This window comes from Thunnus albacares, chromosome 1 (genome assembly GCF_914725855.1).
Source record: "Thunnus albacares chromosome 1, fThuAlb1.1, whole genome shotgun sequence".
Classification (NCBI taxonomy): domain Eukaryota; kingdom Metazoa; phylum Chordata; class Actinopteri; order Scombriformes; family Scombridae; genus Thunnus; species Thunnus albacares.
Genome location: NC_058106.1, coordinates 31,969,130 through 31,995,308, shown reverse-complemented (window position 1 = coordinate 31,995,308; position 26,179 = coordinate 31,969,130). Strand labels below are relative to the sequence as shown.

The following is a 26,179-nucleotide window of genomic DNA, read 5'->3' as shown; positions in this document are numbered from 1 at the left end:
GGCTTTAGGGATGGTGATGTCTGGTCCACCACTTTGGTCCAGACTGAAATATCTCAACAACTATTGGACAGATTTTCATGAAATTTTGTACAAACATTCATGCTGCCCGGCGGATGTTTTCTAAAGAATTTGTTGATTCGTTGACTTTCCCCTTTAACGCCACCATGAGGTCAAAATTTGTGGTTTTTGAATGACTAAATAACATTCCCATCAGTTTCTGCTATACTTTGCATTTAGAGCTAAATGTTAGACATGATATAGTAAACATCATACCTGCTTAGCATCAGCATGTTAGTGCCGTTATTGTCAGTGAAACAATAAAGGAGATCTTGTTAGGGTGTTGCGGTGTGTTGCCAAGTGCCAACAGTGTATTGTAGGCAGTAATTAACTATCATATTAATGAGCGAGCTTCAGGTTTGTCTCTCAATTAATAAGATGTTACGCTAACAATATGCAGTCAAGACTCAGATGCTGCACCTGGTTTCAATCGTGTATTATAGAAACAATGACAGTCTGCAGTGGACTTGCAGGGTACAGAGCTCATCTATTATTATTCTACTTTCTCTGCAAAGGTGTCCACCAAGCCTGTTTGATTTGTCAAATTTATTTAACTTGTATGCCTTCAGTTCTTTAAGCTATTCTTCCATGACTGTAGTGATTTCACTTAATGGTGCTAAATGTCTCATTAGATTTAGATTTTATTGCATATTCTTCTCAATTAGCTGAATTTCTTGTAGAGTCTTTTCTCTAAGATGGTATGAGATCTAGTGAGCATTTGCTCAGCACTTTTTCCCACTTACAGTATGGCCGGAAGCTTTACTGTATAATATATATGATGTTGTTTTTGTCTTTTAAGCTCTGAAGAAGGTACATTTGTGCCTAAAAGTCAGCTTATGGAATAAAGTCTGTGCTGCTCACTCTGTGGACTGTTTGCACTTCCTTCAGCTCAAAGCAGCTTGATGAACAAGGCCAGTCAGACACTATGTCTGAAAACCACTAAAGAGGGATGAGTAGCCAATATTTTTATTTTTAAAAAGTTGCAGTTTTGGGGGGGGGGTATAGGATTTTTAAGACATCTCATGAGAGAAAGATTTTGCCTACTGAAGAGAGACACTGATCAGCAGCCACTTTAGGGAGAGTTTTTGGATACACCGCAGGCTCTATATTTTCATTTCCACCTGTCAAAAAGAGGCAGAGCCTGCTCTTTTTCTTATAGGATGACCTGAATGGCAGCATAATTGAATTTTAGGGGTCCGTCACCTTTGTCAGGAAAAAAAAAAAAAGAGGAAATGTTGGTGTGACATTTAATCTTTCAGTTGGCCTCTCTAACTTAAAAGTCATCCTGCTATCTCACTGCTACGTCTACAGACAGTTTCTTCTGCGTTGACTCATGGCGTCCTCTGTGTTGATAAATTGTTGCAGCATTATTTAACTGACTGACAGGCTGTCCTTTTGCTTTACGCTGTGATTGATTTTATTACAGCATTTTTAAGATAAAGAAAAAAACAAATGTCAAACATAATGTATGAGGAAAAACAAAACCCCCAAAACCTTTAAATGATACCTGTTTATTTTGATATCAAGACAAGGGACACAAAAGCAATGCGGAGGGACAACGGGGTTGTTTAAAAGGACGGACAGCTGGGTACGTATCCGGGAAGGCGCCCGCAGTACGTGTTTCCTGTGTTACACGCGGTACACTCGCAGTTTCTGGCCACAGGGTAGGTGACTCCCACCGGACAGCCTTCGATGTGTTTCACCTCATAGGACCAGTCGCCATTACAGATCTTCTGTTCATCATGGCTGATGTAGACCGGATCCTGTCATCAACAGCAAAACGTTATCAGAAGGATCGTCACACACACACACACACACACACTTCAGTCAGTTCTTTATGTGAGAAGGTGTTTTATGATTCCCAAAAATTATGAAAGAGTAAAATCAACAAAGAGACGACGTTAGACTCAAATGGAGACTGTTGCAAATATGTGGATTAATATTTGACAACTACTAAATCAAATAATTATTTATGTTCTATTAAAGGTGTATTTTCTTCAATAACTTGTATAAATGCAAAAGTAAACATGGGGCATGTTAAAAGAAGCAGGTTCACTGATTCAACTTTGCTAAACAAAAATGTTTTTAGTCCATGTCGTGGAGTTGAGGAGGTTCTGGGTTTTACTCAACAACTTTATTCAAATAACTTTTTTTTTTTTTAACAGACCTCTGATCTGTATTTTCAATTTTGATCATCTGAGAAGTTTACAAAATGAAAAATATAAGTTACATACATATCTGTAATTTACATGGTCAAAAACATACTGATTTATCCTTTAATCCAGTGATTTGTCAACTTTATGTGTGGTCAGCTAGTTAACTGTTTTCTTGTCTTGTTTGTATTGTTGGACTTTAACTTAATTGAAATCAACTAAACATAAAAACTCCCTAAACCTTAACTGACCTTATAATAAATACTGTTTCCAAACACTAATACTATACATATTAGATTGTGACAACTTTATACACTACAGCCAAACATAGGATGCATGTGAGCTCAAGCAGAATAAATGCACAGACTTGCAAATGATGTCTCATAATGAGCAAGTCAGACGGCAGGTTTTTGACTTTTTAACTTCACCTCGAGGTAGCACTGTCCTTCACATATGGTGGTGAGTATGAACTCGGTGATGCCACAGCTCTCCACAGAGATGCTGATGTTCTTTGGATGACAGCCGTAACTGCAACCCTGCCCCGCCCCCGCCAGCGCCAGCACTGCTGCCATGACAACCAGCTGCATCCTCTGCTGGGTGCAGCACAGACGCCTGCCACAAGAGGGGATCAGACTTCACATCAGATACTGAACTATGTCAGAAGATCTGAAGGGGGGGGGGTATCATTGCAGGATCCAAATAAATAGATGTGGTTCAAGGTGTGGCACAGTGTGATCACGTAGAGACTATTTCCAGCTTTTTGATGATTTTATGGCTCAGGGACCAGTTTATGATGCTGGGTTTAGATCTACAGAGCATGTTTAAGTTTAAGTAAGTGTGCCTCCCCTCTGCTAATACATGAACAAAACAAAATTACCTCTTGTTTGTGTCTAATAGCTGGAAATCTCTATACCAAAGCTTTGATTACAACATTGTTGTAGTGTACTGTATTGTACAATAGAATATGATCTTTTAATGAAATACATCATGAACAAGATATGTTTTTGTTAAAAAATAAATACATAAACGTGCCAAATTTAATTTTCAGAGTGGATAACCAAAATATTTTTCCCCAGTCTCTCTATCAACTGAAAAAAATACTAATAAAAATTCACTTCACCCTATCAGTTCCTATCAGGATTTAAAGGTTTGGTTCCTCTAAATTACAAAATCAACATGTTTCTCACTTCCAGTTGTATCTACAGAGATTTCTGCTGCCATCACAATACAACAAAGGTGACTGGAATTATGTTTGTGGTGATCACAGCGTTAAGAAATTACATTTGAAAACTTCAACATTTATGTGTCTTTTCAGAAACAATGTCCCAGTTACTCTGGATAATCCACAGACTTTATTGTGAACAGTTTTCATCGACGGTAATATTTACAAAAGATGTACATTGACAAAATGATCTTAACTCAAGGTCCTCTTATTAGCTTTTTTTCCTGTAGTTTACAACCACATCTCACAGCTAAGATTGAGTTAAGATTTTGTCCATTCTCAAGGTCAAGAAGGAACTTTCACACTCAGGAAAAATATGCTGCGTTCTGCAGATCATCCAAAGTAACAAGGACACATTTTTTGTAAAGAGATGTTTCTGTTGAATTTTTAAAATACATTTCTAATCCATTATGGAAGAAATCTCAAAGATAAATAAACCCCAAATGATCTGAGTATACAGGAAGTAAACTATCTCATAGTCAGACATCACTGTCCAGACTAAATAATAATATGCAATCCTCTCTATGCTATTAAAATGTGCATGTTTGAATATCCTTTAACAATACCAGCAGAAAAAAGTGATCAGGGATTAAAAAAAGGGGATAAGTACGTTCTCAGTTATCATTTACATGATTTTCAAGAGACTTTTTACATCAAAGTTGTTGTTTTTTTTGAAAGAAATCAGATCAGCTGATATAAAGGCTCTTATATATCAAAATTTAATTCCTTCTTCACATCTCAAGATGCCATCGCATCATCATTACAGGGATATAAACATTTAAAATATCACCTTGCGATTAAATTTTACAGAGACAGCACATACATAAAGATGTCATTTTTAACAAATATACCTTAATATGAGACAATTTCATAGTGTCTCTATATATTCCCGTTATGTTATGACACTTTAGAGCAGAATCATAATTCAGCAGTTTGCATGTGATGTACATAAATCTTTAACCAAAAAACGTACCTGTAGAGATCTGTTTGCTTTGGAAGTTGCACGTCTTGTTTCTCCTGTTAGCGTCTAAACATCTGTAACAGCTCTCGTCCTGCGACTGCTCTCTCTCCAACTTAAATAGGGTCGCTCCTAAATCCTTTTAATCTATTCAGCCTCGGCTCGGTGCTATTTTTCCTAACTGTTTAGACTTAAAAAGCAAAATCCTCCGTCTTTTTTCCCTCGACAGATCAGGGAAGGCCCGTGGCTCAAGGCCTTTCCCTCCTACACATGAGGAGGAGCGAGTTGGTATCTTCAGAAATCTGGTTTAGATCACAGGAGTGAAAGGCTTAGAGGGACCACAGAAATATAAACAAGTATCAGCCCCCACAGTTAGATGGAAAACACTGACACAAGCATCAGTAATTGATTTGTTATGTTCCATCCTCAATAATTTGTAGAGTTTTATCTTTTTCCAGTGTGTTAACGATAACAACACGCGTCATTGTCACTTCTGAAACTAAATGAGACGTATCGAACCTTTTCCTGAGGTAAAAGTATCAAAGATTTGTGGCTTTTCTGTCATTTTCTGCTGTTCTACCATAGAATAAACACACCTGAGAACCAAATTCAATTGTTAGATCAATTTTAATTAGGTTTTTAAAGGTATGGATAAATGCGATCGGGCATTTCAGTGGGATCAAACTACTTAAATACACTTTTCTTATGTGATTATATCATCTTTCAAATGATTCTGATAGCATCAGTTTTTGCTCACAGACAAAATGAGACGATCCAGGTGCAATTCGGTTTCAGCCTCCGTGTTCCTCTCAGCCCATTCATCTCAATAGTCATATCCAGAGACACCGAGACACTGTAGAGAAAGATATCACCACGGTGTATTTTTGTTTGATATCACCATGACAGGACGCCAAAGTCGGAAGTTTTCACACAGTGGCTTTAAGCTGTCTCATGTGTAGGATCTAAAAACATATGCATCAACTTTTTAAGACTGCAGGGAACCCTTTATTGTTCTTGATCTGTGTGAATGATAAATCTACAACTTCAATGTTTCTCTGACACTTTTTTTGTTTAATGAGGTGCAACTGAGTGTTGCATCCAGTGATAGAAGGAGTATTCAAATAATTGACTTGACAGTAAAAATAGCAATGCCACTCTGCACAAATAATACTGACTGCAAGTGTGTACTTACAAGTATCAAAAGTAAAATGATCAAATCATTTGTCTGAGTAGAAGAATAAAATAACACACAACTGACATACTCAAGTAAAGAACAAATACATCAAAATTGTGCTTAAGTACAATGCTTAAATAAATGTATTAAGTTATTTTACACCACTTATTGCCTCCCTTATGTTTCATACAGTTGTAGCCTAATGTCCTGAAAGTCTGCTGCTATCTGTTTATGAGAAATTCTGTATTCTGCTGCATTCAATAAAAAGTAAGCACTGCACCACAGCCTGGACAGTCTGCAGTGACAGTAGAATATAACTACTTGGGCTGCAGCCACGGTTCATCCAACTGCTGCTCCGTCTGCCCTTGCAGCCACCAGGGACTCAGGTTCCCCAACATCCTGCTGAACTGCTATACCTGCCTGGCAAGGACTTTTATGGAGTGTCACCCTCGTCCTCTTAGGTAGTCTGAGCTGAAATACATCATTGTTAGCATACATTTTGTCCTTAATGAACACAAGTCACGATTAATCTTGTATTCGGAGTCAGAATGCATCATTAGTCATTTTCTGAGTAGTCTGCATAACAGCTGGTAATTCCTCTTAAAATGAGCGCATCTGCACCGAAAATTGCTTTATTAAGTATGGAGCTGAATGCATGCACTGCATTTATATGCTAATTACATAAGCACCTTATTTACACTCAGTGTGGACTCTGGAAAGGGCAGTTAAACTTGCAGTGCAGAACTTGTACATAAATGAATGTCTGGTTAGCTCTCTGCTAACTTGAAGGGGATACAATTATTTAATCGTGCGTTCCTCTAGACTTTCCAAATGTAATCGGACCGAATCAAATTCCGATAGTGAAATGAGTCATTTCACGGTGGTTGTGTGATGCTCAGAACAATTTATTCACCCTTTTACAGCCGCAACACTAGCGACGGAGTAGGCTACAGCGGAGCCTATGACAACACCTGTCGACAGTGTTTCCTGATATCCTTGTTTAGGCCCATATTTAGAAACTAGACTGTAATTAACATGATTTATGGATGGGTTATATATACAACAAAGAAATTATTATTACCATTATGACTCTGCACTATACCTGCTCTGTGCCCTTGGTTATAACCAATCCAGTCCCTTTTACAAGTTTAAATATATTTAAAGTGGAAATAGGCCTACAACCCATGAAGGGCAGTTTTCCATTTGCCAAAAAGTGATTCCAGTTCCTACCTTGGGACTGAAAGGTTGTTTCTGCCACAAAATTACTTGATTATGTTCATGGGGGTTATATTTTAAAGGTTATAGCTTACCTAGCCCTTTTTTTTACCAGTTGAAATACCTTTAAAGGGCCAATACAACCCATAAAATGCATTTTTCCACTTGCAAAAAAGTGATTCCAGCTCCTACTTTGGGACCGAGAGGTTGTTTCTGCTTCAGAATGACTTGATTTCATTCATGAGGATCATATTTTAAAGATTATAGCTCACCCTGTCCTTTTTACCAGTTGAAATATCTTTAAAGCGGCAATACAACCCATAAAATGAACTCTTGCACTTGCCAAAAAATGATTACAGCTCCTACCTCAGGACTGAAAGGTTGTTTCTACCTCATAATGACTTGATTTCATTTATGGGGGTTATATTTAAAGATTATAGCTCACCCAGTCCTTTTTACCAGTTGAAATATCTTTAAAACGACAATACAACCCATAAAATGCACTTGCCAAAAATGATTCCAGCTTCTACCTTGGGACTGAAATGTTGTTTCTGTTTCAAAATGACTTAATTTTTATTTTAGCCAAACCATGATTGAAAAAACAGTTCAGCCTTATGCAGGTACTGTCTTGCCGCCAATTACTTTGAATTAACCTTTTTTTTTTGTTATATTTTTCAGGTTTTATAATATTCTTCTATGGCTTCCCTTTTAAACTGTGTTTCTGCTTCACTTAGTAGCCACAGTTATTTCTTAATATATTTATTTTTTTCAACATCAGCAACGTCTGTGCTTTCTCTTTACCTTTCAGTCCCAAGGTAGGAGCTGGAATCACTTTTTGGCAAGTGGAAAAATGCATTTTATGGGTTGTATTGGCCCTTTAAAAGTATTTCAACTGGTAAAACGGCTGAGTGAGCTATAATCTTTAAAATATAACTCCCGTGAATCAAATCAAGTTATTTTGAGGCAGAAACAAGCTTTCAGTCCCAAGGCAGGAGTTGGAATCACTTTTTGGCAAGTAGAAAACTGTTTTTTATGGGTTGTATTGGCCCTTTAAAGGTATCTCAACTGGTGGAAAAGGGCTGGGTAAGCTAAAAATCTGTAAAATATCACCCCCATGAATGAAATCAAGTCATTTTGAGGCAGGAACAACCTTTCAGTCCCAAGGTAGGAGCTGGAACCACTTTTTGGCAAGTGGAAAAGTGCCTTTTATGGGTTGAAGGCCTACTGCCACTTAAGATATATTTGAACTGGTAGAAAGGACTGGATTGGTTATAATCTAGGGCACGGAGCAGGCAAAATAGCGCAGAGTCATAAGGGTAATTGCAAAAGAGATAATTTCTTTATTGTATATATAACCCATCCATAAGTCACATTAATTACAGTCTAGTTTCCAAATATAGGCCTAAACAAGGATATTAGACAAACCAAACACATTCAAACTTCAGAAACTACAAGTATAATATTGCCTATAATCACATAAATGTCATGCCTGATTACGCTATAAACTTCTTTGATCACAACTGTGATTATTCGGTTATTATCACGGACATTAAGTTATGTGTATTTGCACGTTATGACAGTTTGATCCAGATAAAAGTAGCTGTAGACGTATATAAACTGGATGATACAGCTTTAACAGGCTGCGAGGGATACTGCGGACAGGAATCACTTTTTGGCAGAAAATCACTTTTTAATTGGATATGTTAGATCTCTGAGAAGAGGAGATGACATGAATACTCTCCTTCTCCAAAGAGAAAGCTTCTATATATTTACTCTTCCAACTTTAACACCAAGAGATCTAAATCAATAACATAATATAATATGAGATAAAACACATTATTGTAAATTCATATTCAGATTAATTAAAGTGTAACTTCGTATAACCTCGTTATCTCTTCATAGGCTTGATCATGAGACCCACACACACATGTTTGTGTATGTCATTAAAATAATATAATACATATATGTGGAGATTTTGCTGCTGATATTTATTCTCAATGATGTTTTTGTAAAACTTTTTAAGGTCCTCCTTTTCTCTAGCTCAAACTAGTGATATTTTTTGACTATTATTGATATTTTGATTTGTCATCTTTGTACTTTTTTTGGATGATGGAATAATTGTTGATTGATGTGACATGTGCATCACCCTGGGCGGGTTGGATGATTAATTCAACCTGCCAACATAGAGCCTGCCAGCCTGTGTGTGTATGTATCAACAAGTCCTCCAAATTAAACGACCGAATATGTTGTTTGACCACGTGACTCCAGAACAACACGTAGGTTTTCTAATCTGGCGCCTCTATCAGCAGAACATCCTTTGTCTGTTCTTTCCAAAACTGTTACAAATCACGGTTGGAAAATGTGACACACTTTGAAACAGGAAATGAACGGTGGTCTCCTGCGGCAAAGTCCACTGTTGGATTAATACCTCCATCCACCCCTCCTCCCCCAAATGAGGAAAAATGTCACCTTATAGCTATAAATGTCATCTGGACTGTGCCACTGCTCCGGGTCATAATTACTACTTCCTCTAGATTGCATCTGTCACTCAAACGCAATTATATTCAGTCATTTTTGGGCAACTGACATCACGACCTATTGTGTTGTTTTTCTTTGCAGGACAGTGTTGTATATATGGTGCTGTGGAATTCATTCTTTAAAACATTTTGACCTGAGAAAAACCCAACTTTGATCAAAATGTTGTGTTAAAATGGTGGCTTTGGAGTAAGTGTGCGAGCATTACTTTTTTTCCCAACGTAGGACATGAATGTGTGCTCCAAGTTTCATGGCAATCCATCTGATAGTTGTTGAGATACTTCAGTCTGGACCAAAGCGGTGGACTGGCCGACTAAACTTGCCACCCCAAAAATAAAAGAATGTAAAAGAGGCTTTAGAACAATCAGAAGATGTACCCGTTTCTTTTTTTTGCAGCCATCAGAAGAGAAGACCTGCCCTGTCATGTCACATTAATGTCCACTGGGAATCAATTTGGAAATGATGGACGAGGTGATGGTTTCAGTGCCCGAGATGATTTTCTGGTTCATAACTTTAAGCGCTACTATAAAAAAAAAAGAAGCTCCTATGGGTGTAAAAGCTCAAACAAGCTTTATATGAAACCACATATAAAAACAGCTCCAAGCCGTACATCTTGCTGACATCACAGATTTGAGTCATGGGTCATTGGTTTTGAGCTCCTCTCAGCCCTTGCTTTTCATCAACACACCGTAAACACTGCCATAACAGGACAGACAGCATGCATAAAAACCCGCTCAGTCACACCTCGCCCTCCCGTTCTGCAGAGCGTCACCTCCTCTGCCGCTGCATCTGCTGCTACTCCTTTAAAATCATTGTGTCGCATGCAAACACACTCACAGAGGCCCTGAAACCGCTCACGTTTTCACCCTCCTTTCATCGGGTCAAAACAAAAAACGCCTCCACAGCATCGCCAAGGGCGAGGCTTTTGTTTGGTGACCGTGATGTGTGCAGGAGCGTCGAAGTAAGAGTATCGACTGCTGAAGGTTCTTTCTCCCGGTCTCTACATTCTCTTTTTGTTTTCATCTAATCTCACTCCATGCCCATTGTTTTATTTCTTTGCTCAGCATTTCTATGTTTCTTTGACTTTTAAATATCTTATAATTAACTTTTTGTGTTCTTTTAAACTGTGCTGCTTCTCATTAGTCCACGTTATTCTTGTAAAGTACTTGTATCTGCTGAGTCACTTCTACCCCTGAAAATAGCCCAAATAAAATTGTTGGTATTTTTACTAACATATGTGGATTTGTTATAAATATTTTGATTTTATAATATGTTAATGCAGGGTTGTGTGATCATTCAAAATGATAGTTTCCTGATTTTCAGTGGCATTGTTTTGTGATGATATGATCATATTGTGATCTTTTTACAGAATTATCTTGACCAAATTAAAGATCCCCTCCAGATATGCCTTAAGTAATATAAAAATACTCTGCTTGGAACAATAATGTGTGTCTGATACAGCTTTTCCTAAAAAAAAAAAAAGATAATTACCTCCTTAAAATGACATCTCCTCTTTCTCCCTCATTAAAAATTCCAGAATATATAAATATGCAAATGTATTTCATTTCAGAAGTTTAACTGCTGGACACAAGACACTGAAAAGTCAGTTCTCAGTGTTTGTGCACTGGAGGCTTCAAGTTTCCACATCACACTTGTGTAAATTAAATATTGGACCACGATTGGCTTCCAGACTAGTTGTGACACAGTAGGTCCGCCTCTAAAAAATCAGATTTTCATTGAAGCAAAGAGAAACTTTCCACTTTCAGCAGATTAATGTGAAAACAACTTTCAGGTATCAAACTCTGCTCATACATCATTCTGCACAGTGAAGCTCAAACGTCTGACTAGTTACCAAGTCAAGGGAAATACAACTGAAAGATTTAGTGGAATTACAAACTCAGTTCTGTATAGAACGAAAAAACAGGTTATTGCCTGAAAATGTACAGAGGTTGTTTGTGTTAAGATCAGGAAGGAAATTGTGTGTACTACATTAAAGCAGATGTGTATTTCAATGTCATCTCAAATGTTGTTCAACTATTCAACAACAATTTCAGAAAACTGTTTAGACAGTATGAACTAAATGACTAATGTTTACGTTTAGTCTTCCATCTTTGGTCATATATGAGTGTTTTAAGGTGGGCATATTGGCAGATAGATCATCTATTATAGATCACTTATGTTATTATTTTGAGAAGGGGGCAGATAATATCACATTTTCTTCTCTGTGCTCCTTTTCCATCAGGGAACGTGTATTATGTAAATTGTAGCTCATATTTAGTGTAAAAATATGAAAGAGTACACCAAAGTGATTGAAACAAATTAAGAAAAAGAGTGATTCAATTGTAATTAAACTGAATCAAATAAATAATTATTTAAGTTTCTGTTTTACACATTTAAAGATTTTGACGTCATTAAAACTTTGGAACAAAGTTGACTGCGCTGAACGACAATTTTATCATTTTACATGTGATTTTGCACACGTTTACTATATCATGATATATATTAATAGAAAAGAGAAGGATGCTGAACTGCAGAGTCGAGTCGAGTGATCCCACATTTCCTGTAATTTAATCACAACAAACGACACCTTTCACATAGTAATCATGTGATCCATTCTTAATATAAAGGGTACTGACTCTAGTTATTATTATTATTAACCATATCTTAGACATTTAGATGTTTTTTTCTTGCAAATAAATTTAATTTAACAGACATCAGTTTGCTTTTTGTGATCCTGTAAGACGTATAAAGATTTTATCAACAGACGCACCTGTTTTGCAGCTCTGGCATCGATTCAAAGTGCATCTGAACTTGTTTGTAATGAGGCACCCTCTATCCTCGAACTATCACCTCTTATTATTACTGACCTCACATCTCCCCCTGGTGCTGACTGAGGCGGAAGCTCAATGAAGTGCAAGGGGTGAGTGTGCGTGATGTATGTGTGCGTGTGCGTGTGTGGAGACTAAAAAAGAGCTCGTCTAATGTCTTAGGTAACTATCTGAAGTACAGAGAGAGATGACTTTAAAGACTTAAAAGAAGCAGTAAGTGATATTTGCACTGTCAGCAAGCGTAAGCCTCTGCATTGGATTTTACATATTGTTTTAGATTCCCTCTCATGAAAAAGAGGTGATTTTGTAATACATTTTAGAAAGAGACTGCACAAGCAACCAAAAAATATCCCTCTGGGAATATTACAACTAGAGGTTTAAAAAGCACCTTAGGGAATGATTCCTTAGAGGAATATTGTATCTGGTGATTTCAGAGTCTGGAATAACAGGCCGTTCTTGTCCTAATTAGAGTGTTTGAGTCATAAGGATAGTTTGAACCAAATGGACTGGACTGGATGGGGATATATCTACTAACTGCTGAGTATCACAGCATCAGGCCTACTGTGGCACCTGCAGAAAAACCAATTATCCGCACAATCAAATTAAACCTGAGAGATTTCAAAGGTGCGATGAATAAGACCTCTTCTACCTCATAGCGCAAAATGATCCAAATAAATCTGTGGTGGCAATAGAGTGGTTGATCAGGAACAGTGACTCAAAAGTTACCTTGCCAGCTGCTGAAATATCTGGATTTTAAAACTCAGTGTAGCTGGTTTCCCAACAGATGTGCCTCTCTGTGCACAAAACAGTTGCTCCTATGAAGCAATATTACAGCATTAAATATGCTACATTACTTAAAAGACTGTATAAAGACTCTGCAACAGTTCTTTATATATTTTACAGTCTTTAGCACAGACCTTTTGATGTTGTAATTGCCCGGTCACTATCAAAAAAATCATATTAGTAACTGTGTAAACAAGCTTGTCTTTTGAAGTGTCATAAAGCTGTGGCTTATACCTGTATGGTCTATTGAAGGTATATTAATGACAAATAACCATAATATTCATTATAATGATTTGTCTGTGGTTTTCAATACTCATTATTCAAAAACGTAATGCATTCTTAATTGCTTTTTCAATAGTAATGCATTGTTTGACTAATTAATACCTGAGCACAGTCATTTATTAGACGACTTGTTGTGTAACGCTCTGAGACAGGGACTGTTGTCATTCTTGATTTCAAAAATCGTGAAAGATGAAGAACTCAGAGAGTAAAGTCTTCTGCTGTTCCTCTTATAAGCTCATTTAATGTGAGATGATGAGTTGTAATTATGAATTGCAGCACTACAGTTTTTAATTATCTGAATCAAGCTGTTGTTGTCTTAGGTATTGCAGTTACAATATGTTCATTATGTTTTTGTCATTTTGGGTGACACTTTCTCAGATACTGCAGTCTCTCTGCTGTTGTAATTTTACCGGGTACCTGATGATGGCTGGGCCCCTTAAGTGTCTGGCCTCTAAAAGACTTGCTGTTATCCTGAAGTGAAGATTTATGAATGTTTTATACTTTTATTTCCCACCAACTCTGGACCTGAACCAAGAGAGATTTGGCTGAAACTTTAGCAAAAATATGATACAACAGCTGTATTTTCAGAGGCAAAGTGGAACAGAGAGGAGGAATGTGATGTTGCATTTGGACTGAACATGAGTGGATAATTGTGATAATGGTCATATGAGGATGAGTTTAGGGGCACATATTTCCTGGTTGAACCTCTGGACTGAACCTCAGAGCTTCTGGTTATGACATGACACCCTCATATTGCAAACACCTTACTGCCAGTGGTGGGTGGTAATGTAATTCTGTATTATATTGCACTGCTGTATGTTCATTACAATAATGAGTTAATGCGCCACTGTCAATGAAAATACTGCAGTTACCAATTAAGAAACGCACCATTTCTCAGACCCCATCCTGGTTTGTTTTCCATAGAAACAGACATATTTGTAATTAAAGAGATTGTCTTAATGAGTCATATTCTGCAGTTTGTCTGTTTGTCAACTGATAATTATGGAGTAATCACCACTTTTTCCGCTGTGTTCACAAACATTAATGATGTAAACAAACCTGCAACAGATTAGAAGTCGTGAGTAACTTAAGTTTAGTGATTGTCTAGTGAAAAATCAACTTGAATTTTGGTTGTTTTGTTTACATGGGAATTACAGCTTGTACCTTTCAGAGAAAAATCCCTAACAACCCTAGAGTGAAGTATTCATTTTTCTCTGGAACGACACTTGGAAATGTTTTGTATGCCGCTGGCAAAAAAGAATATTTACAAAAAAAGTCTTTCATTTCCAATGTAATCGGATCACATGCAGATTTTTAGTTTAGTTATGTCTAAGGTGGTATTATTATTTTACAAGTTCTGTTTGCCTCTAATGTCTCACGTCTTAATACTGCAATGTTTTATACCACCAGGGTTTAGTGAAAGATCGTTTTCCACTGCAGTGGTGTAACAGCTGTATTGTAACAGCTCATTACTTGACTGTGGTGCAACTGCTGACTTTACATCCTAACATTCCAGGGTTTCTTCTCTCTCAGGCTTCAGGAACGACTGGCTGAACTATTCCAGGATTGTACTGCACAGAAAAGGGTTATAAATGTATGAAAGAATTAATGAATTTTTGAAACGGGTGCCATTCACCTTTCGGTTTCCCCATTACTTAATCAAATAGCACTAAAATATTAACAGTTTCCCTGTTTATTCACATAAGAAGCTGAAATATCAGGATTTTGATGCAAAATGAAGTCCAAAACAGTTAATAATGGAGGTTTGAAGAAATATTGTGTAATGAGTTAAGAAGCTTTATGTTTGTTGTGTTTAGGTGGATAGAAGTGCCTAAAAAGTGTATTTGTGGGCTCAATTTTCTTCATTACTTTGAATTCACTGACCATTGAGGTCTAATTATCCACTGGACTTAATATGTTTGATGGTAACTTTATCTATTTGTGCAGGTTCCGGTGAAATCTTTACTGTGTGTGGATACTCTTGGTTACAGTTATCTTATTATGGCATAATGTTGAAAAGGGTTCAATACAGATTTCTGAGCATTACTAAAGTCTGCATCCACGTTTTTCTCCAGAATATTTTTCTAAAACTAAAACAGGACAAAAACAGACAGTGTTTTGGTGTGTTGGAAGGGTGGATTTAACTGAAAAACTGCACGTGCAACAACCATTTACGCTCTATTACCGGTGAGTTACAAGTAGCGACGTTATTTTAGGAATACATGGAGAGTAATGTATTACTTTTTTGGGGGTAAGGACACCGGTTGCCACCCAGCATTGATGATGAAGGGCAGAGGAGGCTCCGGTGTGAGACTGCAGCACGGTGCGCAGTGACCGGCTGCATCCACTGGGGGAGGACCGAGCACCGCCTGCACGCGCTGCGGTACACGGACGACTTTCTCACCGAGGCTCTCCATCATCACACACACACACACACACACACACACACACACAATGGGAGGGATACAGGAGTATAGGTAGGGCTACAGCGGCAGACAGACAGATGTGTGATGCTCAGACTTAACCATGGGGCCATTTCCCCTCGCCTGCGTGAAGGTAAACTTTTACCCACCCTCGCGTCTTTTCGCCGTGACCGTGTGGAGCTGTCATTGATGCCAACTCGCTGCTTGCACACCTGCTTCTTCTTCTTCTTCTTCTTCTTCTTCTTCTTTTTTTCCCACTCTCCTTAAATGATCATTATTGCTGCCAGTACCAGGAGCGATGCAGCAGAAACGGGGGCTGAAGTGGCAACAGATCCTGTTGAATTGAGACAAGACGTCGAGACGCAGCCAAAAAGTGTCCTCCTCAGAGTGCGTCAGAGCACGGATGTACAGAGTGGATGATATGGTCGCTGGTTGGTTACGACGAGGGATTAGTGATATTACCCCCCAAAATCAAGACGGGAATTTGGGCAAAAGCGAAGAACTGCATCCTCACCTAGCCTACCTCCTCCTCTTCCTCCAGCAGATTTGTTTGTAGGGGGGCTGAGGCAATTTCGTTTGCCCCCCTTTTCAGATGTAAGTATGAATGTCAGAATGAAGGGAGGCTATTTTAATGAGCTGAAAATTTCGTGCGTAATGTCTGTTCTAAACATAAATGTCTTCCATGCATTCATTTCCGAATATCCTACATTAACGTCCACTCAATAATAACAATACTAATAATAATATCCCAATTAAGTTTTACTGCCTCACATTGCAAAAGATGCGTAATATCCTGGACTAAAGCGTCGCCAAAACAACGGACATGAATACATCATTTTTTATTTTATTTTTTGCCATTAACCCAACTGCTGTTTTCTCTTGTCTTCTCTTTTTCTCGCAGCTCCAGAGAGCGTCAAAGGAATAAAGTCATTCAGATTCACCGGAGCTCCATAATATAACAGCAAGGATCCAGTTTTTTTTTTTTTTTTTTTTTTTATCTCATCACATAAAATGGCAACCAGGAGTGACCATGGAGGATCAAAAGACGCATTTGGGCGCAAGCCCTGGTCCTGAAGAAATTAACCACCTGATGGGCACCGGAGAAACCAAGGAGAGACTGTTTTGGTGTCGCTTGTTGACTTGGTGATTTATAATGCTGAACAAATAAAGGGGCGCTGCAAGTTGGACACAGAGCGTCTGCGTAACAGGCTATGCCACCGGCCCTTACATTTTTTGGTTATGGTAATGATGTCATAAAATACTGGAGGCCTGTGTCTAAACGGGAAGATAGGCTGATCAGTATCTCCTATCATGTAAGTAACCACATGGACTGCGCTCAACATGGACCTAATTGAGGTGTGTTTGTTATTCTGACTCATATTCAGCACTGATTGGTCGAACCGGTTGATGCCTCATTTTCTCGCTCTGCGCGCGCTGAGCAGCAACTTTTATCCTCTGGCCTGCATCCACATCGCCCTGAGGCGGTTACTATAGCGCTCACGGACCGAACCGCTCATTGACTTAAAATGGAGTTTGCCATGGTGGGTGCGGACGGCGGGTGCAATAGTCACCTGCCTTACGGATATGCCCAAGCTCGCGCACGGGAGAGGGAGCGCGAGAGGGAGCGCCAGGTTGCCCATACGAGAGCGGCGGCTGCAGCGGCCGCTGCCGAAGGTGGGTCCGGCGCGGAGGGAGGAGGCGGCGGTGGCGGCGGCGGCGGTGGTGGTGGCAGTGGCGGCGGCGGCGGCGGCGGCGTTGGGGGGTCCACCTCCACCTCCTCCTCGAGCGCTCATCTCCTTAACAACCGCCAGCATCAGTCTCGCGCCGCCTCCTCCTCGAACGCCAACATCAGCAGCGGCGGTACCGCCTCGCGCCCCTCCTCCTCCTCCACCTCCGCCTCCTCCTCGCAGCCGCCACAGCACCAGCAGGAGCCCGAGCAGCAGCAGAGGGTTCTCAGAGAGCGGAAAAAGCAGCGCGGCGTCGGACGGTGGAGACGCAGCCGGACGACTCTCGGCGGGGACCTGCGCCACTCGGAGCTGGCGCTGCTCGGATCCGAGGAGGACATCATGATAGAGGAGGAAGAGGCCGAGGGAGCCGAGGAAGAGGAGGAGGAGGAGGGGGACCGGGGAAGCAAAAGGTCGAGTTTTCTGTGTAACATGGATGATGAGGAGGAGACCGTCTCGATCACTGACAGGCGCCCTCAGTCCGGATACGAAAATGTTTACAGCGAGTGCGGCTGCTGCGAGAGAGTTGTCATCAACGTGTCGGGTCTGAAGTTTGAAACTCAGCTCAAGACTCTCACTCAGTTCCCGGACACTCTCCTGGGAGACCCCGACAAGCGTATCAGGTACTTCGACCCGCTGAGGAACGAATACTTCTTCGACCGGAACCGACCAAGTTTTGACGCCATTCTTTACTATTACCAGTCAGGGGGGCGGTTGAAAAGACCAGTCAACGTCCCGTTTGACATCTTCTCCGAGGAGGTGAAGTTTTATGAACTCGGGGAGGAGGCGATACTCAAGTTTCGGGAGGATGAGGGTTTTGTCAAAGAGGAGGAAAAACCTCTGCCTGAGGACGAGTTCAAGCGCCAAATTTGGCTGCTTTTTGAGTATCCGGAGAGCTCCAGTCCTGCCAGGGGGATAGCAGTCGTGTCAGTCTTGGTTATAGTCATTTCTATTGTCATTTTCTGCCTGGAGACGCTGCCGGAGTTCAGGGATGAAAAAGAGTACCTACAGCCACGACACAACTCCAGTCAACCTGACCACGGATTTACCCCTTTCAACGACCCGTTTTTCATCGTGGAGACGGTTTGCATCATCTGGTTCTCCTTTGAGATTATAGTCCGCTTCTTTGCGAGTCCGAGCAAACCGGCTTTCTTTAAAAACATTATGAACTCAATAGACATTGTATCCATTTTGCCTTATTTCATAACTCTCGGCACGGACCTGGCGCAGCACCAAGGCAACGGGCAGCAGGCGATGAGCTTTGCCATCCTGAGAATAATCCGCCTGGTCAGGGTGTTTCGCATCTTCAAACTGTCCAGGCACTCCAAGGGGCTGCAGATCCTGGGTCATACCCTGCGCGCCAGCATGAGGGAGCTGGCCCTCCTCATTTTCTTCCTGGTCATAGGTGTTATCCTTTTCTCCAGCGCGGTGTACTTCGCCGAGGCGGACGAGCCCACCTCTCAGTTCACGAGCATCCCGGACGCTTTCTGGTGGGCGGTGGTGACCATGACCACGGTGGGCTACGGAGACATGAAGCCCATCACTGTCGGTGGGAAGATAGTGGGCTCTCTCTGCGCGATTGCAGGTGTGTTAACCATCGCGCTCCCGGTGCCGGTCATAGTGTCCAACTTCAACTACTTTTACCACAGGGAGACGGATAACGAAGACCAGACACCGGTGGTGGAGAGCATGCCACCGGGCTGCCCGTATTTCCCAGACTTTCTAAGGAAATTCAAAGGCTCGCCCTCGGGCTCCTCACTGGGTGATAAAGCGGAGTACATGGAGATGGAGGAAGGGGTGACGGAGTCGCTTTGCGGGCTGGACAAGAGCCCCAGTAAAGGAAACGGCACAGACATAAGCAGAAAAAACAGTACTAACTCAAAATCCATTCAGACTGACGTGTGATTACAAGTAGAGTTTCTTTTTTTTTCTTTCTTTTTTTTCTAAAGAAGAATACTCCCTATAAAGATACTGTATGCCCAACAGCAGGTGGTCACCCTAAAACAAGTTTTACGCACGCGTCAGAGCTCCCATACACATGCATACACACACTCTCACTGGTCACCATTTGGCAGGTTAAATGTTTCATTCTCTCCCATGGCTGGTTACAATCTCAGAACAATAGTTTCTCTCATATCCTCTCCACACTGTTGAACCCTTAGGAGCAATTATGACCAATATTGGCCTAATGGGTTGAGTATTTTATTGATAACCTGTGTGGGCTTCCAAATCTGACACAAAATCGAAATTCTAGATAAGACAGGCTATGCATTCGCACTTTATGAGTTTCATCTGTCAATAATAGAAAAAGGGTAGGGATGATCGTTTTGCTGTTATGCAATAAAGTTAACATTTGTTTGCACTAATGTAGAATTTGCGCGGGTTTGGCAATTTTTTATTTCAGAGACAGAAACTGTAGGCCATGCAAATGGCAATAATTCTTGTCATCCTCTGACCACTTAGCTGAAGAATGAGTAACAAATAGAGAAAACGAAGAATATTAATAACCCCTTTCATACGCTGCCAGTAAAAAAATGGACTCCAAGAAAGGAAAAACCTAAGACAGATAAAAGTCTTATTTTGTTACTGTTCCAACTCTTAATATCAACAAAAAGCTCAATGATAGGACACAGCATTTAGCAGTAATCACATAAACCAGGGCTAGAATTACTTGTGTTGACCAACCATGAAAGCTAAGCACAGGAATCATCAGAGTTAAACACGGCTGGAGAAATGACTTGCCCCCCCCCCCCCCCCCCCCCCCCCAGGTTTTGTATGGACAGGCTTGGACCCTTAGTGACAACACTTTGCCCAGCTTCATTTAAGTCACCTCAAAATGACAATATCCCTTTACACGGACGCAGATGGAAAGCTATAGCAAAAATGACTTTTGTGGAAACTCCTTTTGGGGGAGTTTGCGAGCAACTTCCTCTCCTGTCCGCTGGACTTCGTGCACAAAAATATTTTTTTCTCAAGAGGACTATGATAATCTCCGAGCTCAGAGCTTCTCCGGGGTGTGGATGTCTTCCAAGGTATGTAGCCTACTGTTTGCCTCTGACACTGATCTTTGTCCTCAACATTTTATGCGAATGAGCCAATAATACTCTTGGAAATGTGGGTCTATCTCAAAGATGATACATGCATCACTCATGACGCACCATCTTCAGATATACAGCTGATTTAATAATTTCCCATCTTATCATTTATTTTCAACACTTGGATGTCCCCTCTACCAAAAAATTACGCGCTATTACGCACGCGTAATAGTGCGTAAAAATACTCTAGATGGACGCTGGACGAAAATGGCGGACATTCCTGTCAAAATATGGTAATTAAGTTCATGTTTCTTCTGCACCACTTCGATACCAAACTCAGGTCTAATATACAACGATATTACAAGCTCATTAATAATGGCGCAATTACCTCATCTTAGGTGACATCAGATCAGACTGCTGCTGGTTTACCATTAAGGATGGTTCATGTATGGAGTGTCTGGAAAGTTTACAGATGGAGTACATAAGCTAAAACCTGACAACAGAAGCATATAACTCTGAAAATAATGTCAGAGTCCCACAAAGTTTCCCCTGCATCCATGGATTGTCTGAAATGCATAATAATGAAAATATAGTTGATTTTAGTTCACTGGGTTTTTGTTCGTCTCTGCTGTTCATTCACCTTGTTGACAGTATTCTCACCTTCCACAGCAGGTGTACCATAAGGAAGAAGTCAGAATATGTTGTTTCACGACATGCTTATCAGCCTAAACTTTTACTTTTATTATTTAAAATGTGAAAAGTTACACCATTTTGCTGCTTAAGTCTACTCATGTTGTTCTGTAGATATTTAATGGTCAAGCAAAACCTTAAAGTCCCCCTCCACTCAAAAAATGTGTTTTGCTTCTTGTTCCTTCAGTTGGATGTTTGAGCTTCACTGTGCAGAATGATGTATGTGCAGAGTTAAACACTAAAAGGCTGTTTTCAGTCATCTGCTGAAGGTGGAAAGTTTCTCTGTGCTCACCTTTAATCTCAGTTTAAAGCTTTTGTGGGCCAGCATGCAACTTACACTAGTGTGATGTGGAAACTTGAAGCGTCCAGTGCACACACACACTGAGGAGAGAGGAGACATCTTGTGTCCAGTAGTTAAGCGGAGAAGATGAACTTTTAAGAATCTTTAGGTGATTTAACTTTTTTTGTGGAAAAACTGTATTTGTTCCAAATTTCTATTCAAATGTGTCTTTAGATGTCTTAAAGACAGATGCAAAATAAATAATACAAGTACAAAAAGTTTCTGGGCCTTAACTGCATTACGTGTGGAGAAAAAGTTGAGAAAACATTATAACTGTTGCTCTTAGCAAAGTTAAATGTCCTTGACAGTACTTAACAGTGTTCTGAGTATTGACAAAATGCAGCAAAAGACACTATGTACCTTCAAATATGACCTTAAGGCCTTATGACTGCATCACAACTCTATCTGAAGCACCCAAATGTCGCACCCTGTCACTCACTCTATCAGTGCCTCTCAGCATTCCTCAGCACATAATCTCTGCATCAGCGTATAATAATTTATTGCTCTGTGTGTTTATATCCTCAAGGGAACTATTCATACACGCTATTTTCAACACCTGCACCCACAACCCGACGCACGCACAGCACCAGCCTGGCATGGGGCCAGCTCCTCTTGATACCTCACACTTAGCACTTACATAATGTGGCTTATGGCAAGAGGCGCAATCCAAAACATTTTTTAAGCAAAGTGTGCGGGTTAGGCATATTCTTAGGCCTGTAGCTGCTGAGCTGACTGTGAAAACAACCCGTATCATCCTGAGCCACAGAACAGCGCTGAATGGTTTTGACTATTCAGAGCATCCTATTGTCACGTGCACGGTGAGTCTTTGTAGTGCAGATTTAGACCATATGGCCGGGCCATGTGACAAAGTGAGTTATTTATGGTTATTTCTCAAAAGGTATTCCATGCCTGTCAAAGGACATAAAGGAGAGGTGGAAAGAAAGTGAGTGTGCGGTACATAATGTCAAACTGTTATGTAATAATAGCAAGAGCAGAGTATAAATGAGGCGAGTTGATCAACAGGCAGTGCATCAACAATTTTGCTAATCAGTTAATAGTGTGAAGCATTTCCAGTAAAGACATCAAACAGTTCCAGCATCTCCAGCTTCTCTTCTTCTGTTTTGTATAATTGTGAAATGAAGATCTTTGTGTTTTGTGCCTGTTGGTCAGACTCACTTTAGGTTGTGGGAGCTGCTGATGTGCATTTTTCAATATTTGTGACATTATAGGGATTAATCATTGTTTGATTGATCAAAAATCAGATTTGATAACGACTGATAAACAATAATTAATCGTAGCTCTAAGAGATATTGACAATACTACAATCTTATACTCCTGAGGATGGACTGTTCATTGATAAATGTTTACAATGCTCCATTCTAGCACACAGTACAAACAATAGTGAATTGCAGTGATTCAGGTTTTCAGTGGTCAGAGTCACATCTGTACTGTACAGAACATAGCGTGAGCTCCCTGGTGGTATTTTGACCTCCAGCCATTATCCTTGAATTTTATTCTCCTGGACTCAGCAAAAAACTAATATGACAGTGGTTCTCAACCTTTTTTTGTTTGTGACCCTTTAAAGTGAAGCAATGTCTCAATGCAAGCCCTCATCACAGCTTACATATCAGGTATGAGCAATTCAATTAAATAGTGATGTTCCCGTTCCTTAAACGATTTCATATCAATATTATTAGAGTCTTAAAGAGGTAAAACCCTTCAGTGTTTGATAAAAAAGTAAATGTCTCAGAAAAAATGAACAGACTTTCTGTGGCGGAGATGTTTTCCTCACTTATTTACCACTAATCATCTTGTGACCCTTCAAATTTATCTTGTGACCCCTTGAGGAGCTCTGATCCTCAGGTTGGTAACCTATTATGAAGTACTTTTATTAGTTTGTACTGTATATGTGCTAGTGAAGGTGTGTTTGTTAATATTTAAAAAAAAATAGAGTTACGCAGCCTTTCTGTTTGTCATGTTTTGGAAGCCATTGGCTTTGATCCTGGGGTAACTCATGATGCATCATGAAAGACAAATTATTCCCTAAGATAATAGAAAGCAGGAATCAATATTTACAACACTTAAGATGACTTTAGACTGTGCGACAACAACGATCGTGTACGTTTATCGCATGTCACATTTTTCGAGATGCCTATGATAAAATCTGCGTCAGACAGTGCAACATCAATTTGAAGTATGTCAGCTTGTGCGCTGAATGTGTGGTGAATCTTAGCGCTACGATGTAAATAGAAAAAATTATATGAAAGCAGACCCACATCTTCAGCTCACGTCAAAATACAGCAAACTTCTTTTTCATCTCACCTTCATTATTTTGGGACATATTAAGAACGCTTTAAGAAGAATGTTTTCCCCCTAAAATTTATTCAAAACATTCATGTTTTCTGTGTCATTTCATGTTGTAATCTGATTGGTCCAAATCTCCAAATCGGTTGTCAGTGGACGTGTGTCACAGTGCGACCAAAGATTTTACCACCTTCACATATTAAGGCCATAAACTTGCAAAAGTCTGAACTACTACAAAGCATGAGATTTAAGCTGTCTGAAGTGTCCCAAATCCTTTCAAACTGCATCAATTAAAGTAACAGTACTTCTCAGATTTTGCACTGTGGTTCATCATATTGGCACCTGCATTTTTTATCGATTGGGCTTATCATACCCCGCAACCCACAGTCCATAGTTTATGGGACAGTTGACTCTTCCAGACTGAAACAACCTGCTCTGCATAACAGAAGCCAAATTGTGCTGACAACCATAGGTCAAAGTCACGGCTGACCCTGCTGACAAACGGCCCATTTAGCTGTTCAGAAAGTGATTCCTACCTGCAGCCAAGACGTGCATCCATCTTCTACATCTGCTTACCTGTTCAGGGTCACTGGGGGCTGGAGTGGATCCCAGCATAAACTGGGCAAGAGATAATACAGACAGGTACACATTCACACTCACAATCAACCCTCAGAGGAACTGAGAGATTCCAGTTCATAAGTGTCATTTTCTTAGGTACACCTAGCTAAAACTAATTCAATCTAATACAGCCACCTTGCGATAAATCCTACCGTAGAGTTTTTAGAGGAGGTGATTCCACTTTATGATAATTTTGGTGCTGTTGAATTATATTGTGTTAAACTGAGAGGTAATGTAACTGGAGTGGACAAAATTGCAAAGGTAGGCAAGTAAATTCTAGGTATTGTTATTTATATAACCAAAATCACACGTTTACCTGAAAGGGCTTTAAAGTCTGTACAACATGTGACACCCTTGATCCACAGATGATAGGATTTATTGCAGGGCATTGTTGCACTAGCCGAGGTGTACCTAATAAAGTAGTAACTGAATAAGTCATGAGATAAATCCTTCAATTTCATTGGCGATGCCCCTGCCAAAAATTTAAGGCAATTTTTTATTGAACTATTATGCTACGAGATATCTTAACAAATTTAAGTAATGCTGTAGGTATTAGGTGCAATAGTAGGACAAAGGCACACATGCATCACTGTCATGAAAAGTCATGAAAAGTATTCTTTATCCCGAGGTGAGCATTGCCAGTGAAATTCAGTGCCAGGTTGTTACTGTTTTTAAAGCAGCTGCACACAGACAGAAGTGTTTTTAGTTAATATGTAGGTTAGATTTCTGCCCAGGTTGAAGGTTGGTGGAGCTGTGCTGACTTCATACAGGGGGTATGCACTGCCATCACTAGTTATGTTTGTGTTCAGCTTTGTGTGTCTCGCTGAGGTCTAACAGATGTGTTTGAAAAGTTTGAAAATTGTATTGTTTGCTAGCTCACAGTCTTCTCCTTCTTTGCGCTGTGATGGTGTATTGATATTTTTCTTGCCAGATTACCGCCACCTGTAGATCGGTGGAACTGTGTGAAAGCATTGGCAGGAATGTGTTTTGCATCAGTTGCATGTTAATGCGTGAATGCACGATACAACCAAAACTGGGACCTACATCAAAAGATTACTCCATAGTTGTCAAAATCTCCACAGTGTACCTTTTAAAGGGGACATATCATGCTTTTTTGTGATTTTCTGTTATTTTTATACTGTTATGATGTCAGATTGTCTGTGTTAAACATGGTTAAACGTCCAAAACTTGAGGTGAAAATATGTAAAAATTCTCCCTATAAGTCAAAAGCTGTTTATTTACGTAGCCTCCGGAGCCGCTGGAAGTCTGCCAAAGGGCAGCTTTTGGGAGCTAACCAATCAGAACAGAGTGGGCTCATCAGGAGGTGGGCCTTAAAGAGACAGGAGCTAAAATGGCCTGTTTCAGTCAGAGGCTGAACTGAGGAGCTACATAAAGGGCCAGTAAAAGATAAATAAGAAGTTTGTTGAACTGTAAATCATGTCAAGATATTCTAGTAGAGCCCCGGAATAAAAATATAGACCAGAAAATGTGCATAATCCATCCTTTTTAATGTGATACTACCCCTCCGGCCACCACCGAGTGGCCAAATAAACTTAATGAGAATTCTTACTGAATCTGTTTTTACAGGCAATTGAACAACAGCTTTTTACCATTTTTGTAATGTTTTCCATATTTTTTCCATGTGAATGCACAATAGGAGATGCTGACTGTTGTGTGTTTGCCACTAAAGGAAGAGTAGCAACTTCTGTGTTCAGTGATATCATGTGCATAACTTCAATACTTAATAGAATAATCAAGGTGTAAAATGTGCCACAAACACACCAGGCTGTGTAGGAGCTTTAATGTTTAAAGCTCCTGCTCAGGAAATGATTGCCGTT

At 39.9% G+C, this 26,179-nt stretch overlaps 2 protein-coding genes across 5 annotated transcripts in view; one reads left to right on the top strand and one right to left on the bottom strand.

Annotated features, from left to right (window-relative positions):
- Positions 1 to 1,552: 1,552 nt before the first annotated feature.
- Positions 1,553 to 16,207, bottom strand: LOC122984665 (gonadotropin subunit beta-1). 3 transcript variants are annotated; one of them, XM_044355259.1, is made up of 3 exons: positions 15,780 to 16,207; positions 2,639 to 2,822; positions 1,553 to 1,820 (listed from the first exon to the last, which is right to left on the bottom strand). In XM_044355259.1, the coding sequence occupies exons 1-3, from the start codon at positions 15,815 to 15,817 to the stop codon at positions 1,626 to 1,628; spliced, it is 417 nt and encodes a 138-aa protein (XP_044211194.1). In that variant the 5' UTR covers positions 15,818 to 16,207; the 3' UTR covers positions 1,553 to 1,625. The 3 variants fall into 3 exon arrangements, with proteins under 3 accessions (XP_044211194.1, XP_044211206.1, XP_044211198.1); XM_044355271.1 differs by lacking the exon at positions 15,780 to 16,207 and adding an exon at positions 4,406 to 4,853 and having other exon boundaries at positions 2,639 to 2,876; XM_044355263.1 differs by lacking the exon at positions 15,780 to 16,207 and adding an exon at positions 4,406 to 4,719.
- A 353-nt stretch (positions 16,208 to 16,560) lies between these two features.
- kcna4 (potassium voltage-gated channel, shaker-related subfamily, member 4) overlaps positions 16,561 to 26,179 on the top strand; it is a 53,624-nt gene continuing 44,005 nt past the window's right edge. The window contains exons 1-2 of one of the 2 annotated variants that reach the window (XM_044355237.1): positions 16,561 to 20,682; positions 20,788 to 21,247. In XM_044355237.1, the coding sequence (XP_044211172.1) occupies positions 17,157 to 19,259 (2,103 nt within the window). In that variant the 5' untranslated portion in view covers positions 16,561 to 17,156 and the 3' untranslated portion in view covers positions 19,260 to 20,682; positions 20,788 to 21,247. Of the gene's footprint in view, positions 20,683 to 20,787; positions 21,248 to 26,179 lie in introns of those variants that run through there. The other variant, XM_044355248.1, reaches the window with a different exon arrangement.